The 20787-nt window shown below is 38.1% G+C and overlaps 4 protein-coding genes across 6 annotated transcripts; 3 read left to right on the top strand and 1 right to left on the bottom strand.

The window, feature by feature from the left end:
* The first annotated feature begins 2710 nt into the window (after positions 1-2710).
* Positions 2711-5046, top strand: LOC126785816 (ubiquitin-conjugating enzyme E2-17 kDa). Its single transcript, XM_050511467.1, has 5 exons — positions 2711-2784; positions 2940-3027; positions 3487-3614; positions 4303-4407; positions 4685-5046. The coding sequence occupies exons 2-5, from the start codon at positions 2958-2960 to the stop codon at positions 4826-4828; spliced, it is 447 nt and encodes a 148-aa protein (XP_050367424.1). The 5' UTR covers positions 2711-2784; positions 2940-2957; the 3' UTR covers positions 4829-5046.
* A 2704-nt stretch (positions 5047-7750) lies between these two features.
* On the top strand, positions 7751-9081 carry LOC126787619 (pathogenesis-related genes transcriptional activator PTI6-like). Its single transcript, XM_050513488.1, has one exon. It carries the CDS (start codon positions 7959-7961, stop codon positions 8742-8744), a length of 786 nt encoding a protein of 261 aa, XP_050369445.1. The 5' UTR covers positions 7751-7958; the 3' UTR covers positions 8745-9081.
* Positions 9082-13005: 3924 nt separating this feature from the next.
* On the top strand, positions 13006-15659 carry LOC126788406 (eukaryotic translation initiation factor 2 subunit beta-like). 3 transcript variants are annotated; one of them, XM_050514396.1, is made up of 9 exons: positions 13006-13041; positions 13304-13412; positions 13519-13574; positions 13655-13709; positions 13834-13925; positions 14016-14161; positions 14935-15077; positions 15258-15343; positions 15550-15659. In XM_050514396.1, the coding sequence occupies exons 1-9, from the start codon at positions 13006-13008 to the stop codon at positions 15625-15627; spliced, it is 801 nt and encodes a 266-aa protein (XP_050370353.1). In that variant the 3' UTR covers positions 15628-15659. The 3 variants fall into 3 exon arrangements, with proteins under 3 accessions (XP_050370353.1, XP_050370351.1, XP_050370352.1); XM_050514394.1 differs by having other exon boundaries at positions 13006-13050; XM_050514395.1 differs by having other exon boundaries at positions 13006-13050; positions 13304-13422; positions 13514-13574.
* Positions 15660-16476: 817 nt separating this feature from the next.
* Positions 16477-17621, bottom strand: LOC126788853 (uncharacterized). Its single transcript, XM_050514864.1, has 4 exons — positions 17490-17621; positions 17304-17383; positions 16891-17122; positions 16477-16752 (listed from the first exon to the last, which is right to left on the bottom strand). Exons 1-4 carry the CDS (start codon positions 17566-17568, stop codon positions 16637-16639), a joined length of 507 nt encoding a protein of 168 aa, XP_050370821.1. The 5' UTR covers positions 17569-17621; the 3' UTR covers positions 16477-16636.
* Between the last annotated feature and the right edge of the window lie 3166 nt (positions 17622-20787).

The following is a 20787-nucleotide window of genomic DNA, read 5'->3' as shown; positions in this document are numbered from 1 at the left end:
ATACTGCAATTCAGTTTATCTAAAGCGTTTATATGATGACATAACCAACATATGCGGTGAAAATTATAAGATACGATGGTATTTTTCATAGTCCATCAAACAATATATAGTTTTACTCTTAGATAATCAAATGACAATACATTCTATAGTTTTCCTACCTTAATAAGGTGATCTTTCATGTGTTTGACAAAGGACAGCAAAAAATGATTTAAAGAGGTTGATCTTTCAAATTTTCTGAAAAAACAAAACAAAAGAGCCGTGAATAGAAACTACCTGCAAAATGACTCAGCCCATTTATTGTGCTTCCCGTGCAATGTTTGCAGCCATGAATTGTCCTCCAACTTGTGCTTTTTGGTCATAGAATCTCATTCCCTCTGCCATTCGCCTCTACTATATGATGTGTATATCAACTTCCCCAGGGCTTTTTACACTTCTGAATCCTTAATATTCTGCCCAACATTTCTCCATATGTGCCACGCACAGAGCCTGTGATTCGCTTCGGGGATGTGCTTCTCAATACCTAATCGCATTGAGTCGCAACTGTCTGTAACAACTGATTTTGGCTTCACGTTGTTCATGCAGTCCAGGAATTTCTCAAACACCCAATTGTACATGGGCTCCTTCTCATTACACACCAGAGCACATGCAAACACCATTGTGGCTCGGTGATTGTTTGCACCAACAAACAACACAAGGGGCATGCCATACACATTCGTCTTATAAGTGGCATCAATTACAACCACATCGCCATATAATTCGTAATCAAGTAGTGAATGTGTGTCCCTCCAAAACAGTCCAGCTAACCTCTTCTTTGAATCTCGAATGTATCTACAATAAAATTTCTCCTCCTCGCTTCCTCTTACTCGCAACCAGTTCATGGCGGCTTCAGCATCGCCTGATCCTTTTTCTGGGTACCCTCCTACTTCAGGCAACTTCTTATATTCATGTGTTGCAATATCCCCATCTTCGTTGTCCAGAGTCTCCGCATCTCTGTAGTTTTTCAGCTCTTCCGGTCCACACTCCGTCTCGGCATCGTCGGAATCGGCATTCATCAAGTGGTGGTGGTACTTCTTCTCGGAAAATCGAAGATCACCGTCGCGGTCATCCTCTTCCACCATTTCAACACTGATCTTGATCTCCTCGACCATCGAGACCTGATTCGATTAAATCTACCTTAGACGAGCATTGAATCATCATGGCATTCAAACAAAATCGATGCTATACTTTCCATAAACAACAAAGTACAATTTCGAAAATTCAAAATTCCTAACCTTTGAATCTGGAGGGCACTTGATATTCAATGCCTATATTACAAGATCTCCATCATTTCTGGGCTCCCAAAAGTTTGATGCTTTCCTAAAGAATCGGCGCTGGAACCTTATTTTCAATCGGGAGAGTGTACAAGGCGGCGCCTTTATTTTCACAGGTTTCGCCTATTTCAAATCTTCCCCTACACACCTCCACACAGATGTAACCATCGGCTCGCTCTAATGGACCTCATTCAGCTTCATCGAGCCGCGCCGTTCAGAGCCAAAGAGCTTTTTTCCGCGCCCACGTGAAGAGCAATAGGTCGACCTCATACCATGCACCAATCGCATCTTGACACGTAATGAGACAAAATAGTTGTGTAGCCGGCACCGTGGTGCATTCCAGACGTCGCCCATATAAGATTCATAGCTTTATCTAGATATTGTATAAGGTTGACATTTTTGCCAGCTAGCTATGTTTTCATGGTTCATACAAAAGAAAACTCTGATTTTCATTAATTATTGAATTGGTTTTGCTCGTCCTACCATCTTTTGAAGATAATGTTAAAGCTAGGGAATTGTTCTTCAAAATTGCTCGAAAGTTTGGGATAAGTGGACATGGCGCTATATATAGCCATATAGGGTACTAAAACAAAGAGCTTAGATTCATATCGGCCAACTTAGAAACCAATTTCTCAAAGTTTAAATTATGTGGAGCTACAATACAATAGTCTGAATCATCGACTTCAAGAATCTCAGGGTCTTCTCCAATGGTAGGTCCATTGATTAAATTTTAAATTTATAACTTAGACCTCAAACGTTTGAAGTTGGAAAAATTATGGACCTTATTGTTTGAAAAACAAGAATAATAATTAGGCCTTGACAAGAGAGAATCTAACCAAATATGTACTTCTTACAATGTACATGACGTATTGATCAAGTTCTAATACGGCAATACTAGAACTTATTACATGTTGTAGAAAAGCTTATTAATACATAAATTTGTGATTAAATTTTGATAGTTGCACACACTTTTATCGATATAAAAATTTTATCGTCCAAAATCATCTACGTAAAAATGTAAAAGCAGGATGCGCTCAGCCATCTAAGTCACAACACTGTCAACACTCTGCCACTATTAGTCCCCACGATCACGCCACTTCACATTTCCGAAGCAGAACTCAAAATCTCCGTCATGGTCCGACGCCGATCAAGGGGCTGAATTATAATTCACAACTTACTCGAGGGCTCAAGAACCCCTAAGAAAGAAAATTAGATCTCCTCCAAGGACTTGGAGTCAAAGAAAAGAAAAACTCGGTGTGGGGTAAAGGAGTGGCGCGCTGTAAATAAGGACGTAGATCCTACGCCAAGTTGGAATATTAAACATAGAAACTTCTAGAAGCCAGTCTTTGGCTTTTTCCTTATCTTTTTATTTTGTTATCTCCCCAATATATAAATCCCCCAAATTTATTAAAATCCAGCGCCTCAAAATTCTCTGAATCTCTCTCTTTTCGATTTCGGCTTCAATCAAATTCAGGTAATCCCCTGTCATTCCGATTCGTCCTTTTTTGATTCTGGGTCTTCCGCTGTTGGTCTTCGATCGTTGATTGAATAATTGGTTTGGGGATTTTTGATTTCTAGGGTTCAAGATCTAATTTTGATTCGGGATTCTATCTGGGTTTTGTTTTTCAGGGTTGGTCACGTGCTGCGATGGCGTCGAAACGAATCTTGAAGGAGCTCAAGGATTTGCAGAAGGACCCGCCTACCTCTTGCAGCGCTGGTATTGGCTCTAGCTATTTTTACCTTTTAGAATCATCAATTTTGATGCTTTTTAATCTGTGGAGCAATGATTTTGATGTTTAGTGTGTTTGGAATTGACTTGGGCATTTAGAATGTTGCAATTTCGGGTTAATGATTAGTTGAATTTTGAGGGTTTATACCCTAGTTATGTCAAGATGGGAAGCATAGGCGTAGCCCTTTACTCAATAAAGGTGAAATTAGGTTTTAATTGGGAAGTGTAGTTGATTGGGGATGGGGCAATTTTGATGGCAATGGGTTGCATTGAAGGAGGAACAAGTTACTGTTTATAGCTATAGAGGACTTGGGACTTGGATTTTGGACATATGCATGGATTGGAAAATGTAGAGAAAACTAGGGAATCCAGTAATAATGAGCATGAACAAGCATGGAAGTATGGATGTAATGAGCTAAATTGGGGTAACTTTCTTATGCATGATAGGTCCCGTGGCGGAGGACATGTTCCATTGGCAGGCAACAATTATGGGACCTGCTGATAGCCCATATGCAGGTGGTGTTTTCCTTGTTTCGATTCACTTCCCTCCAGACTATCCATTCAAGCCTCCAAAGGTTGTTACTTTACTCCTTTTAAAGATAAAGGACATATTGCTCTTATGAATAATGAGTGATGTGTAAATTGAATGATCAGAGATGATTTGTTAAAAGCTAGCTGTCTTAAAATGCCTTTTTATATGATGGCAGTGGAAACAGACTTGTGTGGTTGCATACTGACTTCTCTCTAGCTTTGCATTTTCATTAACAACATCTTGATATATTTAATTACTGATCAATCTCAACCTAAATATAGGTACTGCATCACCCAGTCTGTATCATATTAGTCTTTCAAAATCAACAATTGGTACATTGGTGTGTGCTTTTAAATTTGACAATGCAGCTTGGGCTGTGTTTCTGTGGTGTACTATGACTAGGTGAATTGATAATTGGTTGGAACTGTCCTAACCCCTTTGGTAGATGTTGGTGTTTGTCGTGTAATTGCCTTAGAATGTTGGTTTTATTGTATAGCAGAAAGTTGATTTGTGTGATGTTTATCTGATTGATATTGAGTGCTTGTTTAGAAATGATTTTTCATGGTGTAGTCATGTTATCCTTCGGCCACTGGTTAGAGTGAGATGTAGCTTATAATTTTCGGAGACCAACTTATGTGCGCTTCTGTTATTGCTTTTTGATCATGGCATCTTATATTGGATTATTTTGGGGATATTTCAGAACTTTAGCGCTAACTTGAGTAAGCTTTCAGGTTGCATTCAGGACCAAGGTATTCCACCCAAACATCAATAGCAATGGAAGCATATGTCTTGATATTCTTAAAGAACAATGGAGCCCAGCACTAACCATTTCCAAGGTTTGTAAAACTTTATCCTTCTTTCTACAAGAAGTCCTACGACCAGATTAGGATGGTTACATAACCGAATGACCTTGTTCCCATTTCATGTCATGTTTCATTATGCTACTGGCCATGGCCATAAGTTGGTATTATGAGATGGCGTTGATTATATCCTTGCAGTCTGATTCAGAAGAATTGTGTATTTGTTTTCATCTAGTTATGGTATCTGAAATTCCTCGTTTTTTTTTTCTGACCATGACAAGTCATGCTGATACAAATGAACTTGGTGTTTCAGGTGTTGTTATCCATATGCTCTCTGTTGACAGACCCCAACCCTGATGATCCCCTTGTCCCTGAAATTGCACACATGTACAAGACTGACAGGGCCAAGTATGAAGCCACCGCACGCAGCTGGACGCAAAAGTATGCCATGGGCTGAAAATCAAGAAAAAATCCGAGCATTTGTAAAATGTTGCAAATGCAAGATTCCATCTCCTTTTAAGTTGAATATTGAAACATTGAAAATTTATTTGTCTTAATTGGTCAAGGAGCTTGGTTCTCAATCTGTGAATATTCATTTGAAGGCATTTGGAGATGGGAGAAAAACTGTATTGTATCTTTGCCATGTTAGTATGAAGTGAATGGTTTGTTTGTTGATTCCCTATGGTTTTGCTAGCTTATGCTTTTGCAACTTTTAATCTATGTCTTTCATCCAAGGTGTATAGCAGCAGGGCACATGATTAAAATTCCCTGGTCTCCCATGCTGGGCTGGTTGTCTGTATTTTGTTTTCGCTTCTTTACAGTCTATTAAATGTGGAAGAAATTTCTACCAATAATTCCTTCTGGAAGTGGTTGCTGGAATGCTGGTGCAGCAACTATTTCCATGAAGGGGTTCTCCAATTTACAGAAGGTAGCTATGAAAGTACTGTAGGGGAGGGATGGAGATCCAGCTTCGCAATGAATGATGTGATCTGTATTTATATTCCTGTGCCCTATTTCACGTGGTCTCTTGTTCTGGTTTCAGACTTTCAGCAACATACTAGGTCTCGATCATTTCATAGAATCAAACAAAATAAATTCCTAAAGAAAAGAAGGGGTATACGTAGGACTAGTTCTGTTATGAGAGTAGTCTTCACTTAAATTTTATCTCAGTTAGTCTAGCTTTCTGTTGAACAAGTTTAACACCTGCCGAATTAGTTTACTTGGTGTTTTGGAACATTCACGTATCGTTAAAAGTCTAGTTTTTAAACCATTTATGTTGGTGTCGTCCTTATTTATATTTTTGAAATATCTGGTATTATATTTTTATTTGTTTATTTATTTATTTTATTTCTAGTTCGAAGACATTTCCTATGTGGACCTGAAAACAAATCCAACGGAGGAAAACTCTCTAATGTTCCACGGTGGTATACCGTTGCATAACGAAGCAGAGGAACCAGTCAAAAAATTGGGCATTAGGATATCCCACATAATATTTTATTTTATTTTATGTTGGTGAGTACGAATAATTGTGATGTAGATGCTTGATGGTTGATGTACTGTTGTTTGATTCACAACAAATTTCGTTTCAAGATTACAAACTAGCGACTCAAGTTTTTTTTAAATTTATTTTACTCGTCCAATTAATTTCTTCATTCTCCTACTATTATTTATAGGCTGATTTTTTTTCTTTAAGAGTTTTTTGTTTTTAATACCGTGGAATAAATTACTACCACAAATGCAAGATATTTGTGCATTTTTATATGTGAAATGCAAGACCAAATACAGGATACCAGAACCTAACATAAAATAGGATTCTGAATCGCTCCCAATGCCTATAGCCTAACGCAAGACATCCTTTTGGAGCATGCAGAAGCCTAGTCATAATAGTAGTCGTAACCCTCTGCAACGTCATGCATGATATAAAGTATTACTGGAAGCACCGCCATTAATAATAGAGAACTCCATCTAAACTTGTCACTTGATCCCCAAGCAAACTTAGACTATGACCACTCCCCTCCCCTCCCCTCCTCTTATTACTCCTTTTCCCTCCCCATCTCTATCCACACCTATATAATTGCCAACGTTGCGACTCCACTTCCATATCTCAATCCTCTTTTCTTTACTGTGCTTTTTTTTTATAGAAAATTCTTTACTGTGCCTTTGCTTCTTCTCCAAGCATCAAATACCAACTCCCCCCACTTTCCCATCTCCTTTTATTCAATTTCCACCCTATTTTATTTTGACTAACCTCTCTTATTTTGTTGGCATAATAATAATAATACACAACTAGGATGGCATTTGGCAACTGCAACAGTGAGGGTTCAAATCGGAGGTGCCATTGGATTTTAGAAGAGGTCAAGAAATATTTTAATTTTAGGGTCCACTATGTGTGTGGGATGTAATGGCCTGGCATGCACTCATATGTGGAAAACTGGAACCCCCCAATGTTTTCAAAGTTTACTGTGCTGCAGAAGCTGCCACAGTAAAAGTAAAGAATCACGCCTCCCAATTCTTAGGCAGGGTGGGGTAGAAGAGTCAAAAAGAATAGGGTAAAAGAGTGTTTCTTCCAACATGCTTTTGGAAATCCCCAACCATACACAACACACAGCTCCGACGAAAGAGCTATGCCAACTTCATCTTCCCAGACACAATGTGGAGACAAACATGTTATCTATTCACTCTTGGATTTACCTTTTGTATTCAATACAGACAGCAGTGCATTGTCGAAAATTCGTGGTTTTTTTAGACATTTCATCGAACACCTAGTGAGTAATGCATATCATCACTGGTTAGTGAATTTGTTTTTTGAGTATTTGCGCACATCTTTATGTGCGGTCGATCAAAGTGATTCTTTGCTGTTTTCATCAAAATAAGTAAAACACCGCATGTACATGTTATCTGAACTCCTGATGAGATGAACCTAATATCATATAAACGGCAAACGAATGAAACTCGTAGTGTTTGAGACACTTCATCATCGCACACATTTATACCACGACGGTAGACTACACACCAGAAGAACAAGACAACAAGGATGGGAAGTTGGGCAACGTATGACGTTTCTGATTTCAAGTGGGGGAATGGAGAGAAGAGAGCGACGGACACGTGTCGTGAGAACTAGCTGGCTGCAGTTTTCCCCCCTACTTACGCTCCCGACATGATTCATGACCCATCCATGACCCGCTCCATAACAACACTCACGAGGAGCTACTTCATTTTCTTATGTCTTCTTCTTTATACAAGAGAAAAATTTACCATAAAATTTTAAAGAAAAGAGAGATAGATATTTTTATAATTTTCTCACAGTAAAAAACCAGTCCACTCCTACCCATGATTTGCATGCCCCCGCTATATATGCCCTCCCCCTCTCCGTTTCTCTCCGTTTTCTTGTTCCCAACCTGCAAGAGGGTTAAGGGTTTAAGCCTTCTTCATCTCAAATCCAAAACCCTCACTTCACCCAGTTCAGTTCACTCTGCTCATGTCCAAACCCATCTCTCAAATCTCGTTCTTCGTCCAACCCATCTCTTCAGTTTCGTTTATGAACAGACCCATCTCTTCAATTTTCCATCTTTCCTTTCCTCGAATCCATGGCGAAGTTCTCAGAGCATGTTATCTCAGTTAGCAAGTTCATTCAGGAAGACAACCATTTTGAGAAGGCGAGGCTGTTACAGAAGCGGGTTCGGATCATCCTCACCGACCCGGACGCCACCGATTCCGACAGCGACGACGACGAGACCTCCGTCGTGCGCAGAGTCAAACGACATGTCAAGGAGATCAACTTCCAGCCGGCTTCCTCTTCTTTTAAGCAGTTGAAGACTGAGCAGCGGCCGGAGACCCGACCCGATCCAGAGTTAGTGAAACCGTATCCGGGTCGGAAGAGGCATTTCCGGGGCGTGAGGCAGAGGCCGTGGGGTCGTTGGGCCGCGGAGATCCGTGACCCGGTTCAGAGGAAGCGGCTTTGGCTTGGGACCTTCAATACCGCCGAGGAAGCCGCCATTATATACGACAGAGCTGCCGTTAAGCTCAGAGGTCCTGACGCCGTCATTAACTTTCCTAACGCCGTTACGACGGATGAGGAGAAGACCGTTGCTGCAGAGGAGGTCCCCACCGCGCATGAAGAGGAAAGAAGCTGCGGCTCGACTGCCACGTGTGACTCGTCTCTCAATGAAGAGCCGGCGTTATCTCCCACGTCGGTGCTCCGTTACGAAGATCCCGCCCCCTTTGACGGGTTCCGTTACTGCGACGTCCACGCCTTCGGGTTCGAGTACGACGTGCCGTTGCTGAATCTGTCGGACATCATGGTTCCGGCGAACAACCACGACGAGTTCGGCGAGTTTGACGTCAATGACTTCCTGGTCGACGTCATCTCCTAAATCGAGGAGTGCATCCCGCGTGTCCTTTCCCACCAAGATACGTGGGGTTGCCAGGGAGTGTTTGGTAATTTTGCTGTTGCTGCTGGAGGGGACTGTAGTGTGACGTCAGTGTTGAACTAGGAACGCAGGCCGAGTGTGCTTAAATTCCAAAGATACCCCCGGCTGTTCCTGGTCAAACCACGGAGTGTGATTAGTGATATGAGTAAGGGTAATGCCGAGTTTGATATAATCGGCGATTTTGTGAGGAATATTATTAACTAGCTACTTATGTATGAAAATATTATTTATTAATTATTATTTATATATATGAGACTACTATGAGTAGTGTTCAGTATCACTTAGTGGAGTGACATGAAATTTGAACACGTATTGGTTAGTAGTATATGAGTTATTTATGCGAAAATCACGATGCAATATTATTTTTGTGAATAATAGAAAAATGATGGGGTTCGGAAAGAAAATGGAGATTTTTTATTAATAAGTAAATGCATGGTGTGCTTGATACCTCGGAGATCACGCCTAGCGTTGAAAGGCAAGTGCCCTAACTATGATCATTGTAATGATTTTTTGGGTTAAAAATTCGATTAAGTTTTGTCGAGATTTGCTTAATTTTCTTTGTAAATGGTTGCTTGGAATGGAATGATTGAAATCTTCTTCTCCGGCGGGTCACTGTTAATAGTGGCATAAATAGTAAATAACACGTGATCGGAAAGGTTCGTTTTCAAGATTCATAGTCTTAGGAGATGGCAATAAGTCATTCGTTGGTTCTGGCTTTCGTCCATTTCCGGTCACCATCAAGTTCTATACAAGAGGTCAATATCTAATTAGGACGACCTTTTTTTTCCATAAACTTTTCATCTAAATTTGTGATTTGTCGAAGACTTTCCCATCAAATTTGTTAATGACCAAACTGTCGGTTAATTGGTGTCGATGTGTTGTTGATCTAGTCGCATATCACTAGACCCTAATAAATTTTAATGCCATCACCAAACTAAGTAAATATTTCCATATTGTAAACTAAACTGATCGAACTCATAAGTTAGATTGTGCATAATTTAGAAGATTATTGCCCTAAAAGTGACTGTCACTTTCAACTTGAAAATCATCGTGACATATGTCCATCTCTGTCACCAAATAAATGTGTAAAAAGTAGAAGAAAAAAATCACTAAATTGAGCTACATTTTTCATTATGATACTAATCAATTATCATGGTGTTTATGCTCAATAGTTTCTATTATCTGTCTTTTACCTTTAAAATATTATACGGGTTATATTAATTGAGGAAATAGTTGACCCCTAATAGAAGCCAAAGAGAGTTTGGGGTATTCCACATAAGATTTAGGAATGGAAGAAAATTCCTAAGAATCGTACTGTATCTTTCAGGAAACTGGTCGGGAATGCATGAACCGAATAGAGGCCAAATATGGCCATATGGGTCCCCAAATTTGGCAGTGGCTACTAATAATTGTTTAAATTAGGATTTGATAGTGTAAAGTGGGAAATTAATCGGGTGAATAAAGCGGGTTACCGGCGGCTACGGGTCAAATCCCACTTGGAATAAGGCGGGAGAGAGACTCTTCTCTCGCTCTAGATTTGGAGGGAAGGAGGAGAGAGAGATTTGGTGGGAACCCACGGGTTGGTGACCAAACAGTTATGAAAGCAACAAAAGCCCAATAGGGCCCATCCACGGCCTATGACCCATAGCCGCCTCCCCCTCCCACTAATTACATATTTTTGAATAGTTGAAGCCATGTAGGTGCCACTTCACTAGTTTCATAGATCACCATACATCCATAAATAAATAAACAAAAATACCAAGTTTGAATTCCTATGATATGCAACTCACAAGACAATTCCATAAGACAGTTCCAATGAGTTGTAATAAAATTATCCTAGAACATATAAATAAATTTCAAGACAACGAGTCTCTAATGCTGTTTTTATAAGTACGTTTTAAATTACATGTTAGATAAGTGGTTTAAATTTTGATTCAAAAATCACCTCTTTCAAGGATCATAAATAAATGGGTAATTTAAGTCCTTGTGGACTTTGTTCTCTAAAAGTTTTCGTTAGACTCGTATCACTAATAAGCTATTGCGTTGTTGAGTTTTGCATGTTGAGGACGGTCTACAATTCATTAATGGTAAGATTAGACCGTTAGATTTGTTGATGTGAGGAATTTAGTATTTACTGAATTGCTAAACGGATGGAAGTGTACGTAAGGCTTCTACACTCGTCACTGCCAATTGCCAGATTCTATAAGTGTACATCAACTACTTGCGGCAAATTAAATGGGAAGAAAATGACTGTTGCGAGGAAAAGGGTGAGATATTTTTCTTGGAATGTCTAGGAATCCTGGAATTCAGATTCGACATTTATACTATTGAACCCAAAACAGTGACAAACGACGTAGGAGACCAGGTCCAGAGTGACCAAATTGGCAAATTATAAAAGAGCTAGAGACTTCTTTAAGAGAGTGATGCATATTGTCGTGAAGGTCCACTTGCCCAGATGTAGATAAGATCGAGTGCCACCCGAACCAAACATATGTGAGCAACTGTTGCTTCGTATTGCCGTCAGAGAATAGCACCATTTGTGGTGCATGATATTTTCTGAATCTGAAGTGGATAACGAAATTCTCTGAACTAGTAGTGTTCTGTTTTACACTATTAGTCTCTTTATGGCATTTGATCGAGCATTTAGAGTGCATCTCAGTACATTAGTAAATTCAATAAGAGAAAACAAGCTTCAGCGGTATCCTCGGAAAAAAAAATGTTCATAGACAAATCCAGCCGGAGTATGAACAAACACATCCGTGTGTTTGTTTATCTGGATCAACTGGCAACTGTGGCAAGGACGATTTCTAAAGATCTATTTGGCTATATTTTATGTTCATGACTTACTTTTGTGTAATCAAATCGAAAAATAATGATATGGTCGGGCTACACATTTTGAGTGACTTGAAATCGTCACGTATGAAAGCATCATGCATGACCTGGTTTCATGGAAATTTCTTCTTTGAAAACTTGGTTTTATGGAATTTGACTGTAGTCTCAACCACACCATAATATGAAGCTTTGTAAACATCGAAAGCTAAATCGCAAAAAGAGGTGGAAGGTTCTGCGAAGTGAAGAAGAGCACATCCCCCGACTTTTCCAAGATTGCTTGGTTTTTAAAACTCAAATTTGATTAGAGTACAACAAAGAGCCCTATTCCCCACCACTTTGGACTATAGACAAAGACGACCAATATCGATCGCATTCAAGTATTTTCAATTCTGAAACAACGAAATGTTATAGGGGAAAAATTGGAAGGTGTGAGAATGATGTTGGGAAAAGTTTTGACCTCGAATCAATTCAAAGAGAAAGTAAGAAGTTGGATGATCAAGGTTCTTAGAACTTCTCCATTAAATTTCTCGATCAAAATCATAATGGAAGCATCAACCTCAATATAGTCTAACATGGTTCGTGTTTAAAATTAGTATATCACGATTATCATAACCAAAACGATTATTAGATTTTTTTTTCCCTTTTCTTTTGGAGAAAGTCTCATCTGATCACTCTATGAACATAATTGTAATGATGCTAAAGGTTCAAGTCTATGTCCCCATGACGCCATGTATGCATGGTTCTATTTTAATCTAATAAGCTACAAGCCAGGCGCTGTGTATGAGCCTCCTACTCGGTTGTGTCCGAAATTTGGATATTCAGGGTAAATGGTAAAAAAAAAATGTAGGCCCGATCCAAATAGTAAATGGTAAATGGCATTTGAAGAGAATCTAGGCCCGACCCAGATTTAAGCCCGGTCCAAGATCCCAAAGCAGTTGCCTAACATTAGGGTCGGCTCTATTTACAGAGCACCAAAATAGAAAGAAACGATCAAAAGAAAATCACAGTCGCAGGGAAACCTTTCATTTAACAATGTAAGTCACTCTCTTAATTCTAGGTCTTTGAGATCGTTATAGAGCTCCCACATTTTTCTTTTGTATTTCTTTTCTTTCTAAGAGGTGAAATAGAATAATCCGGTTGAAGCGTAATGATCTTACGTCTGTAATGCATTGTATGTCCCATAGTAGGTCCCATTTTACGGTTTGCATTGGCAATGCAGCAAATTGCATCTGTATTGGTTATATTTATGTTTAGGCTTTTCTCTTCACTTTGTTGAATCAAGTTGAGATGTGGCTTTGTTTGGTCAAGAAAAAATAAACACCTGAAATTGGTTTAGATAGATTGATATATTCTTCTATGGTTGGCAGCAAACATGGCTGAAGAGAACAAGAGTGCTTGGAAGGAGGACGTTCCGGATGTAAGTCCTCGTTCTCCTTTCTTATTTCCTGTGTTATTTAGGAATGCACATGGTTAACAATTTTCTTAGACATTCTGGTTTTATTTGGAGTTGATCCTTTGATATATATAGAAATTAAGAACCCTGTCTATTAGTGGACGTGTTGGTTTAGTAAACTAGATAAAACTAGGTTGTTGAAATATCAGTTAGGCGTGTCTTGATTCTTCAGTTTCTTGACCACTGCTAATTTTCTGGCTTTATCCTTTTTCTGCAGATTGTCCCCTTTGATCGTACTAAAAAGAAGAAAAAGAAGAAGGTTATAGTTCGGGATTCTTCAAGCGATTCTGTGGACAAATTGGCTGAAAAAACAGAAAACCTGGCAGGTAGTTTAAGTGAACCATTGAAATGATTACCTTGCGCTGTTTTCTCTTCTAACTGTATTATGTACCCATCATTTTTGTGAAGGACTTATCTTTTTCCTCTTTGCAGTTTCTGATGGACAGGAAAGTGCATTTTCTGGTTTGAAAAAGAAGAAGAAGAAGCCAGTAAGCTGTCAAGTTTTTCCGCTGCCTTCAAGAAGATTTATTTCCCTATGAATTGGTATTGACGGTTAATATGATCTTAGGTTGAATCCAGTAACTTGAATGAAGAGGGTGGTGATACAAGGGAAGAGTCGGATGGTAAGAGTAGGATCTTAGGTTAATGTGCTCTAACGTGTGTTTAATAAGTACATCTGGCTTTATAAGGTGCATGTGCTTTTGTTTCTTGAAATTTAAGTGTTGATGAATGCCATTGCTATTTTAGACCGGACTGGGGATGATGAAGAAGGAGAAGAAAACGTTTTAGGGGAATCACATCCATGGCTAGGGAGCGATCGTGACTACCACTACGAGGAGGTCTGCATTACATGAAAGCTTTCTCACAGTGCTTGCTCTATGACTTCATTGTGAATGATTTTTTTTTAATTGTTTGCATATTCACTGCAGCTTCTTGGTAGAGTGTTCAACATTCTTCGGGAGAATAATCCTGAGCTGGCAGGTGACAGGCGTAGAACAACTATGAGGCCTCCACAAGTACTTCGTGAGGGCACAAAGAAAACCGTCTTTGTTAATTTCATGGACTTGTGTAAGACGTAGGTTTCTATTCTCTGGTCTCATGAACCAAATTTTTGTGCACATTTCCCACTCAGATTCTGATGCTTTTGTTTCTATACTGATTGTAGTTCCAATTTCTAGTCTTGATAGTTTCTCCTCTGACTTGTTTGTGCAAGCTTTCCAAGTAATGTGATATTAGTGTTAGGGGGTCGTATTGAAAAGGATCAACTATTTGGTTTTAAATTTCTTGTATAAGTGGTTTTGCTTTGCTGCTGATTTGAATATCTCAGTTTTTTTGTTCATAATGTATATGGACTTCTATTAACACTTCACAAGAGGATTACTGAATGCAAGTTGATTTAAGCCTTCTTTTGTTTTTTTTTTGTTTTTTTTTCTAGTGCATGCTATTTTTTTTTTGTCTTAATTGCTTCTGCACAGACATCACACAGATTAAGGAATGTAATGTTATACTAATATGTATACAAATGAAATCGATATGTGTAGATTGTTTTTATAAGCTGAGCATGTGGAGATATATTGAATCACTAGTGTTTTTCCTTTTGCTGTTGTTTTTGTGTTCTAATCATGAGAGCTCCAGCATTCCACTGCATATAGGTTGACTAATGACTATATTTCCCCTTTCAGGATTTTTGACCATTTGTTTACCACAAAAAAAATGCACAGTTTGATATTGAAAGTAGCATGAATGATTCATAATATAAGAAAAATAAAAGATTCTGTTGTTTGATCTGATTCACCCTGTCAAATTGGAATGCAGTGTGATTTAAATTCCTCCAATGTTAAATTGCAGGATGCACAGGCAGCCAGATCATGTTATGGCCTTTTTACTGGCTGAACTGGGGACAAGTGGATCCCTTGACGGTCAGCAGAGGCTAGTTGTGAAGGGAAGATTTGCACCCAAGAATTTTGAAGGAATATTACGGCGTTATGTCAGTGAGTACCTCATCTTGTTGTTAATTCATCTCTTGTTATGATATGTAATCAGGAATGGTCTTCATTGGTTATCATGCACAGAAGTTTATCTGGTCCCTGGGATGTGCTATCTTCTGATTCACAGTTGTTCCTACTGTCTCATTCTATTTATGCCTTTAATTACACTCAATTTTTTTTCAGATGAATATGTCATTTGCATTGGGTGCAAAAGTCCTGACACTATACTTTCCAAGGAGAATCGTCTCTTCTTTCTCAGATGTGAGAAGGTAACAGTCATTAATCAGGCTATTAGTTTGCTGACTTTACTAATTGATCAATTGAACTGAAATCATTCAGAAACAGCAGCTCCCTCCCCACATGATAATAAACACATACAGCAGGCTCGAGTATATCTTGTATATCAAAAGATGTTATTTTTTACAAATTGACACCTCCATACAATGGACTATCCTGACTATTTCTGTTATGGCAGTGTGGTTCTGGACGATCTGTTGCTCCAATTAAAGCTGGTTTTGTTGCTCGTGTTGGGCGAAGAAATGCCGGGGCATGATCTCAATCCTCCTGTTTTGGTCTCTATTAGAGTACATGGGTCGCTACTATGGTTCACTATTAGTAGTGGTTAACTTTGTTCTGGTCCATATGGACATTGAGAAGAAGAAGCGTTTGTGTTGCACTACTGTTTACTTGCTCACCGTGAATAAGCTTTCGCTGCTGATCAACTAACTGCTGTTTTTTGTTTAAATAAGAAATCTGTTATTTATTCTTCTGCCTGCTCGTATCTGTCTGTCTGATTTGGGTTGCCATTACTTGAGCCAGTGATTCTTGTTTCCTATGTTACACAAGTAACACTTTTGGTGCAACCATGACCGCTACACCTGGTAAGCATTACTTGTCCAACCTGGGCTTATTTAATTAAAAGCTTTCAAGAATGCTTTCATGTAAATATACTCCAAGGACTGATTTTAACTATGTTTATGCTTTCATGTAGATCAGCCTGTTATGTTGTTTCATTTGCCTCTTTCAGAAGAAATTGTTATCAGTATAGCATATGCTTCGAGCAAAACCACGTTTATCAGCATAACTTATTTCTGTTCTGTAATCGAGTTTTTTTTTCTAGCCGTTATTTTCACCAATAAGGATGCCTAACTTAAGCAAATAATCAAACTCTACATCTAGGCATTACCTTTTGTCCAGCACTCTTGAACTGTTGGAGATATGAAAGCCAATAGAATTTCATATGCTACGATAAAATTGACAATGATTATGTCTGGAAAAATAGTTATATCTCACAACATGATAGATCTGTGGATAATTCTGCTTTTTTGTTGTTGTTGCATATCACGAGTTCACTACCAAAACAAGATATTAAGAATTATAATTGGTACAAACAAGATTAATTAAGAGTATGATCAATCTGCTTGCAGTGTAATGAAACCGTTAATCTTTTATTGATAATTTTAACATATAGCATCATAGATGGGTAAGCCTAACCCCATAAAAAGACACTGGATATATATTGTCCTGAGTATCACACTTGCACACAGCAGGAGCAAAAGGTTTCACATGTTGAAGATAGCTATGAAGGCCAAGGTTGATAGTGAAGCTACAAATGGTATATACATCTTCTGCTGCACCTTCATCCCACTGCTCTTTTTCCAACCTAGTGTCGAAATACCTGAATTTAAATGATATCAAATCCATCAAATGATTCGTACCACATTCATACATCCAGACTACTCATAGGTTACATATGATGCTCATATCAGACCTCTCAATCAGGGAATCTAAACTATTCATGCATTTGAGTACGTACTTTGAGTTCTGTTGGAGCATCCATCATGAATCGTTTGATTGAGAACTGCAACAGTGGCGTTGTTGGCAAACCAGAAGTCTCTTTTGCAAAGGTGGATGCACTTAAGCACATCCAAGACGTGTTGTGCACACCCAGAGGTTGTGCAGTAATCTTGTATCTTACTTGGGATCACGTCCAGTAGTCCTTTATCTGTCAGCGAAACCGTCACCAATGCTTTGCAATTACCAGGGGCCTAGTAACAAGGAAAAATTGAGACGTTGTGAACAGAAGAGTACAATATGAGAAACCATCCATCTGCTACTAGCTAGTAAGATGGATTATTTCTCTAACAAGTAAATATGTGAGTGATGCTCAAATAATGCAAAACATCAAAAGATTAGTATTATATATGTGCAAGTATTTTGTGCTCTTACTGGTTTCTGCAAGCAGAAATAAGCACTTCTCCAAGCCCAGAATGGGCTTAGATTTACATTGTCTGTTGGGTCTGTCTTATCTGTAAGAACAAACATGATCATGAATAGAAATAATCTATCAGTCCGGCCTTGTACAAAAAAAAAAAAACCAGTAAGGAACAACTTGAGCAATAACATCGAGCATACTTTCTTTGGCAAGAGCAGGTTGAACTTGAAGTAGAAGGCAAATTCCCAAAGACAAACAAACCAAGTACCCAGTCCTCATTCCTGCACAAAGTTTGCCTTTCTTCTAAAAACTTATCTGATTTTGGTTAGTTTAGAGGGATGGTCTTTGCAATATTGAAGCATTTATAATCTTAATAAGGGATTGTTTTATGCACTAGGATTGGAGATCAAAGAGCCATTAGAGCCAAAAGTTTCACATTTTCATCTATGTCGCTTTTAGTATATGCTGAGGATAAATGAAGCAGCTGTGGTAAAACCGAGGTTCGATTATAAAACATACATATTGTGAATTTCAAGGGATATTGAGACAACTATCTGATTTTGGAACATATGTCCGAGATGATACAAAGTGAAGTGTCCAATAATTGTCAAATGTTCAGTTGCTTTCTTAAAATACTAGTTCTTCTTGTGTTTTCTTGCTGCCAAGGGTATGAATAAATTCTGAAATTTGGTGGCATTGTTATCACAAACATTATTTTGATCCCCACTGCTATATTTTTTGGCTCGCTTGCGCCTCATCAATGTCTCACCATTTATATTCCATTAATCTTAATGCCAAATTATTGCTTATCTTCCATTTTCCGTACATATCCAAAGCTCCAATTTCATGTATCAGATATATATCCACATATATTCACTGTCCAAAATTCTAAAATTATAGACGAAGAAAGAAGAACACACCGGACTTGGGATGGTGTTGAACGATATTTATCGGGAGAAACATGTATTATGCACTTTGTTAAGAGAAACACCACATTTACCGTATATTAATTTGGCTTGCACTATTCAAATTGTGAACAGTGTATTTCCGAATTGGTCCTCTCCCTATCAAGCCATCGTCCGAACTTCTAAGCTCAATAAACCCCTAAGTAGCACGGACACGGACACGGACACGATTCGATACGTAGACACGGCATATAGAAATTTTTTTGGACACGGACACGTGGTGGATACGTTAATTAAATATTATTTTTAATATATATATATATATATTAAAAAATTATTTTATAAATTTGAAAGTATTTAGAATTTTAGATGTATATATATGTCAAAGTGTGCATTAAAATGATGAAAACATAACTTGTTAGAATTGCTAAGGACTTGATAAGTACTTTGGATAACCAAGGTTCGAATCCCACCACAAGCATTCTTATTTTTATCACGAGTTTCTCTCCTTATATATATTAAAGTGTGCATAAATATAACAAAAATTGAATCTGTTGGAATGGTTGAGTAGTTGTTGAGTGCCTTAGATGACCAAGGTTCGATTCTCACCATAAGCACTTTCACTTTTATTATGAGTTGGTGCGTGTCCGACTTGGACACTCGCGTGTCCGGGCCGTGTCCAAATCGGATACGCGTATCGGCATTCGGATACGCGTGTCCAGCGCGTATTGGGGCGTGTCCGTGTCGGACGCGCGATACGCCACTACAATGGCGTGTCTGTGCAACCTAGATAAATCCTTTAGAGAGCAGTGCACAACTGCTATCTGAGTCAAAACCTAACTGATGTCTAAGTCTGAGCTATGTGATATACACGCATACAACAGTTTTGAACTGCCTTCTGATGGCAATCACGCAGCAGCATATTTTCTGATATATGTTGTATCATTAATTTCTAACTTTCCCAAAATAAGAGAAATCTATTTTATCTGCTATGTGAATGACATATATGTGTTGTCTGAGTAACTTCCAACTCTTCCAAAAATAAGAGAAATCTAGTTAATCTGTTGTGTAAATGACACATATATGTTGTTTGAGTGAGACTAAGACACTAATGATTATTTTTTCCCCAAAATTTGAATTGGTACTATATAAGCTCATTTGAATTTGCAATAGACTTGCCATATAATTAACAACATCCCATTCAAGCATCCAACAAAATTCAATTGTCATTACATTTCAACCCAAAATACACCCAAAATACATTCAATTCATAGATAATTGACCATAAGCGTTAAAAAAGCATACGCCTAAACTAAAAACGTACATGGTAGAGATAAAGTAACTGCATGCACATAATTATTTAGTTATATGCACATGCACAAAAGAAGTTTCTAAACCCTACTAATCTACCATAAACACCACCTTGTCATCTCTAAGAGATTGGGTAACCTTCTCCAAACACCATGACATGGGAGACCCATTATTCTAGGACTTGATTTGATGATATTACTTTGCATCCAAGATTACAAGGTTTGCTTCTGAATTCCCACTGCAAGAAACAAATGCAGCCAACACCAACAATGCTAATCATGAACATAAAAAAACAACAACATCAAAGTATATAGAAAAGAAAAAAGAACATGAACAATAATTTGAATGGAGTTGGGAATGGTGGAAATGGCATAGTTTCTGCTTTTATTAGCACATTAATCACGAAACCTTAGGTAGAGAGACTTATCATGGGAAAATGAGGAGAAAAACATAAATAGAAATGAGATCTAATTTTGGAAAAATAATGAACTCAGTCACTGATTCTAGAAACCATTAAAAAAAGCATAGTTATTACTACTGCACACAATCGTGCACAATAGAAGAAAGAAAAGGAGGCACACTTACGTGCTCCTCAATAACTGCATGAATTGCTGGTCTACTGCATCTGGATGTAGTGGCTTGCCAATCAGTCTTTGACTATAAATATCATAGTCTTTCTTGGCTTTGTACATAAATTAAAATAGAACAAAAGAAAAAACTAATCTGATTGTAAAGAAAAAAAATACTATGCTCTATAATAGAATCCAAAAGACATGCAAACAAAAAAACGAGGATACAATATAGGCCATTAAATTCGTTAATTATACTGGCTCACTTAGATTGAATGAATGTAAAGTCAATAGAAACTAAATAGCAACAAAAGACATACAATAATGGAGCTAGTTGAACCAATATCTTTAATGAAATTACTTCCATTGATTAGTCTTTCCCCAACCAAAGTCGATCTCATGAGCATGAGCAAAGAAAAACTCTCTGGTGAAAAAAAACAAACAAACTATCATTACTACTATTATAATTGCTACTTGAGAAAATAAAAGAGTATCAATACTAACACGACGAAAGAGAGAGAGATGGTCATTTCGCTTGAAGATTATAATAGCCAAATAGAAACCTGTAAACAAGTAAAACTGAAATATGTCAATTCATATCAAACCAATACAGGTCAATTTATAATTGAACACAAAACTTGAAGGCTTAATAGGATTTTGTTGGTTTGGGGAATGTGATATAGAGGTGTCCCTATTTGGAATCCCAAATGAAA

The sequence above is a fragment of the Argentina anserina genome, chromosome 3 (genome assembly GCF_933775445.1).
Source record: "Argentina anserina chromosome 3, drPotAnse1.1, whole genome shotgun sequence".
NCBI lineage: Eukaryota > Viridiplantae > Streptophyta > Magnoliopsida > Rosales > Rosaceae > Argentina > Argentina anserina.
This window is presented reverse-complemented; position numbering and strand designations above follow the sequence as displayed.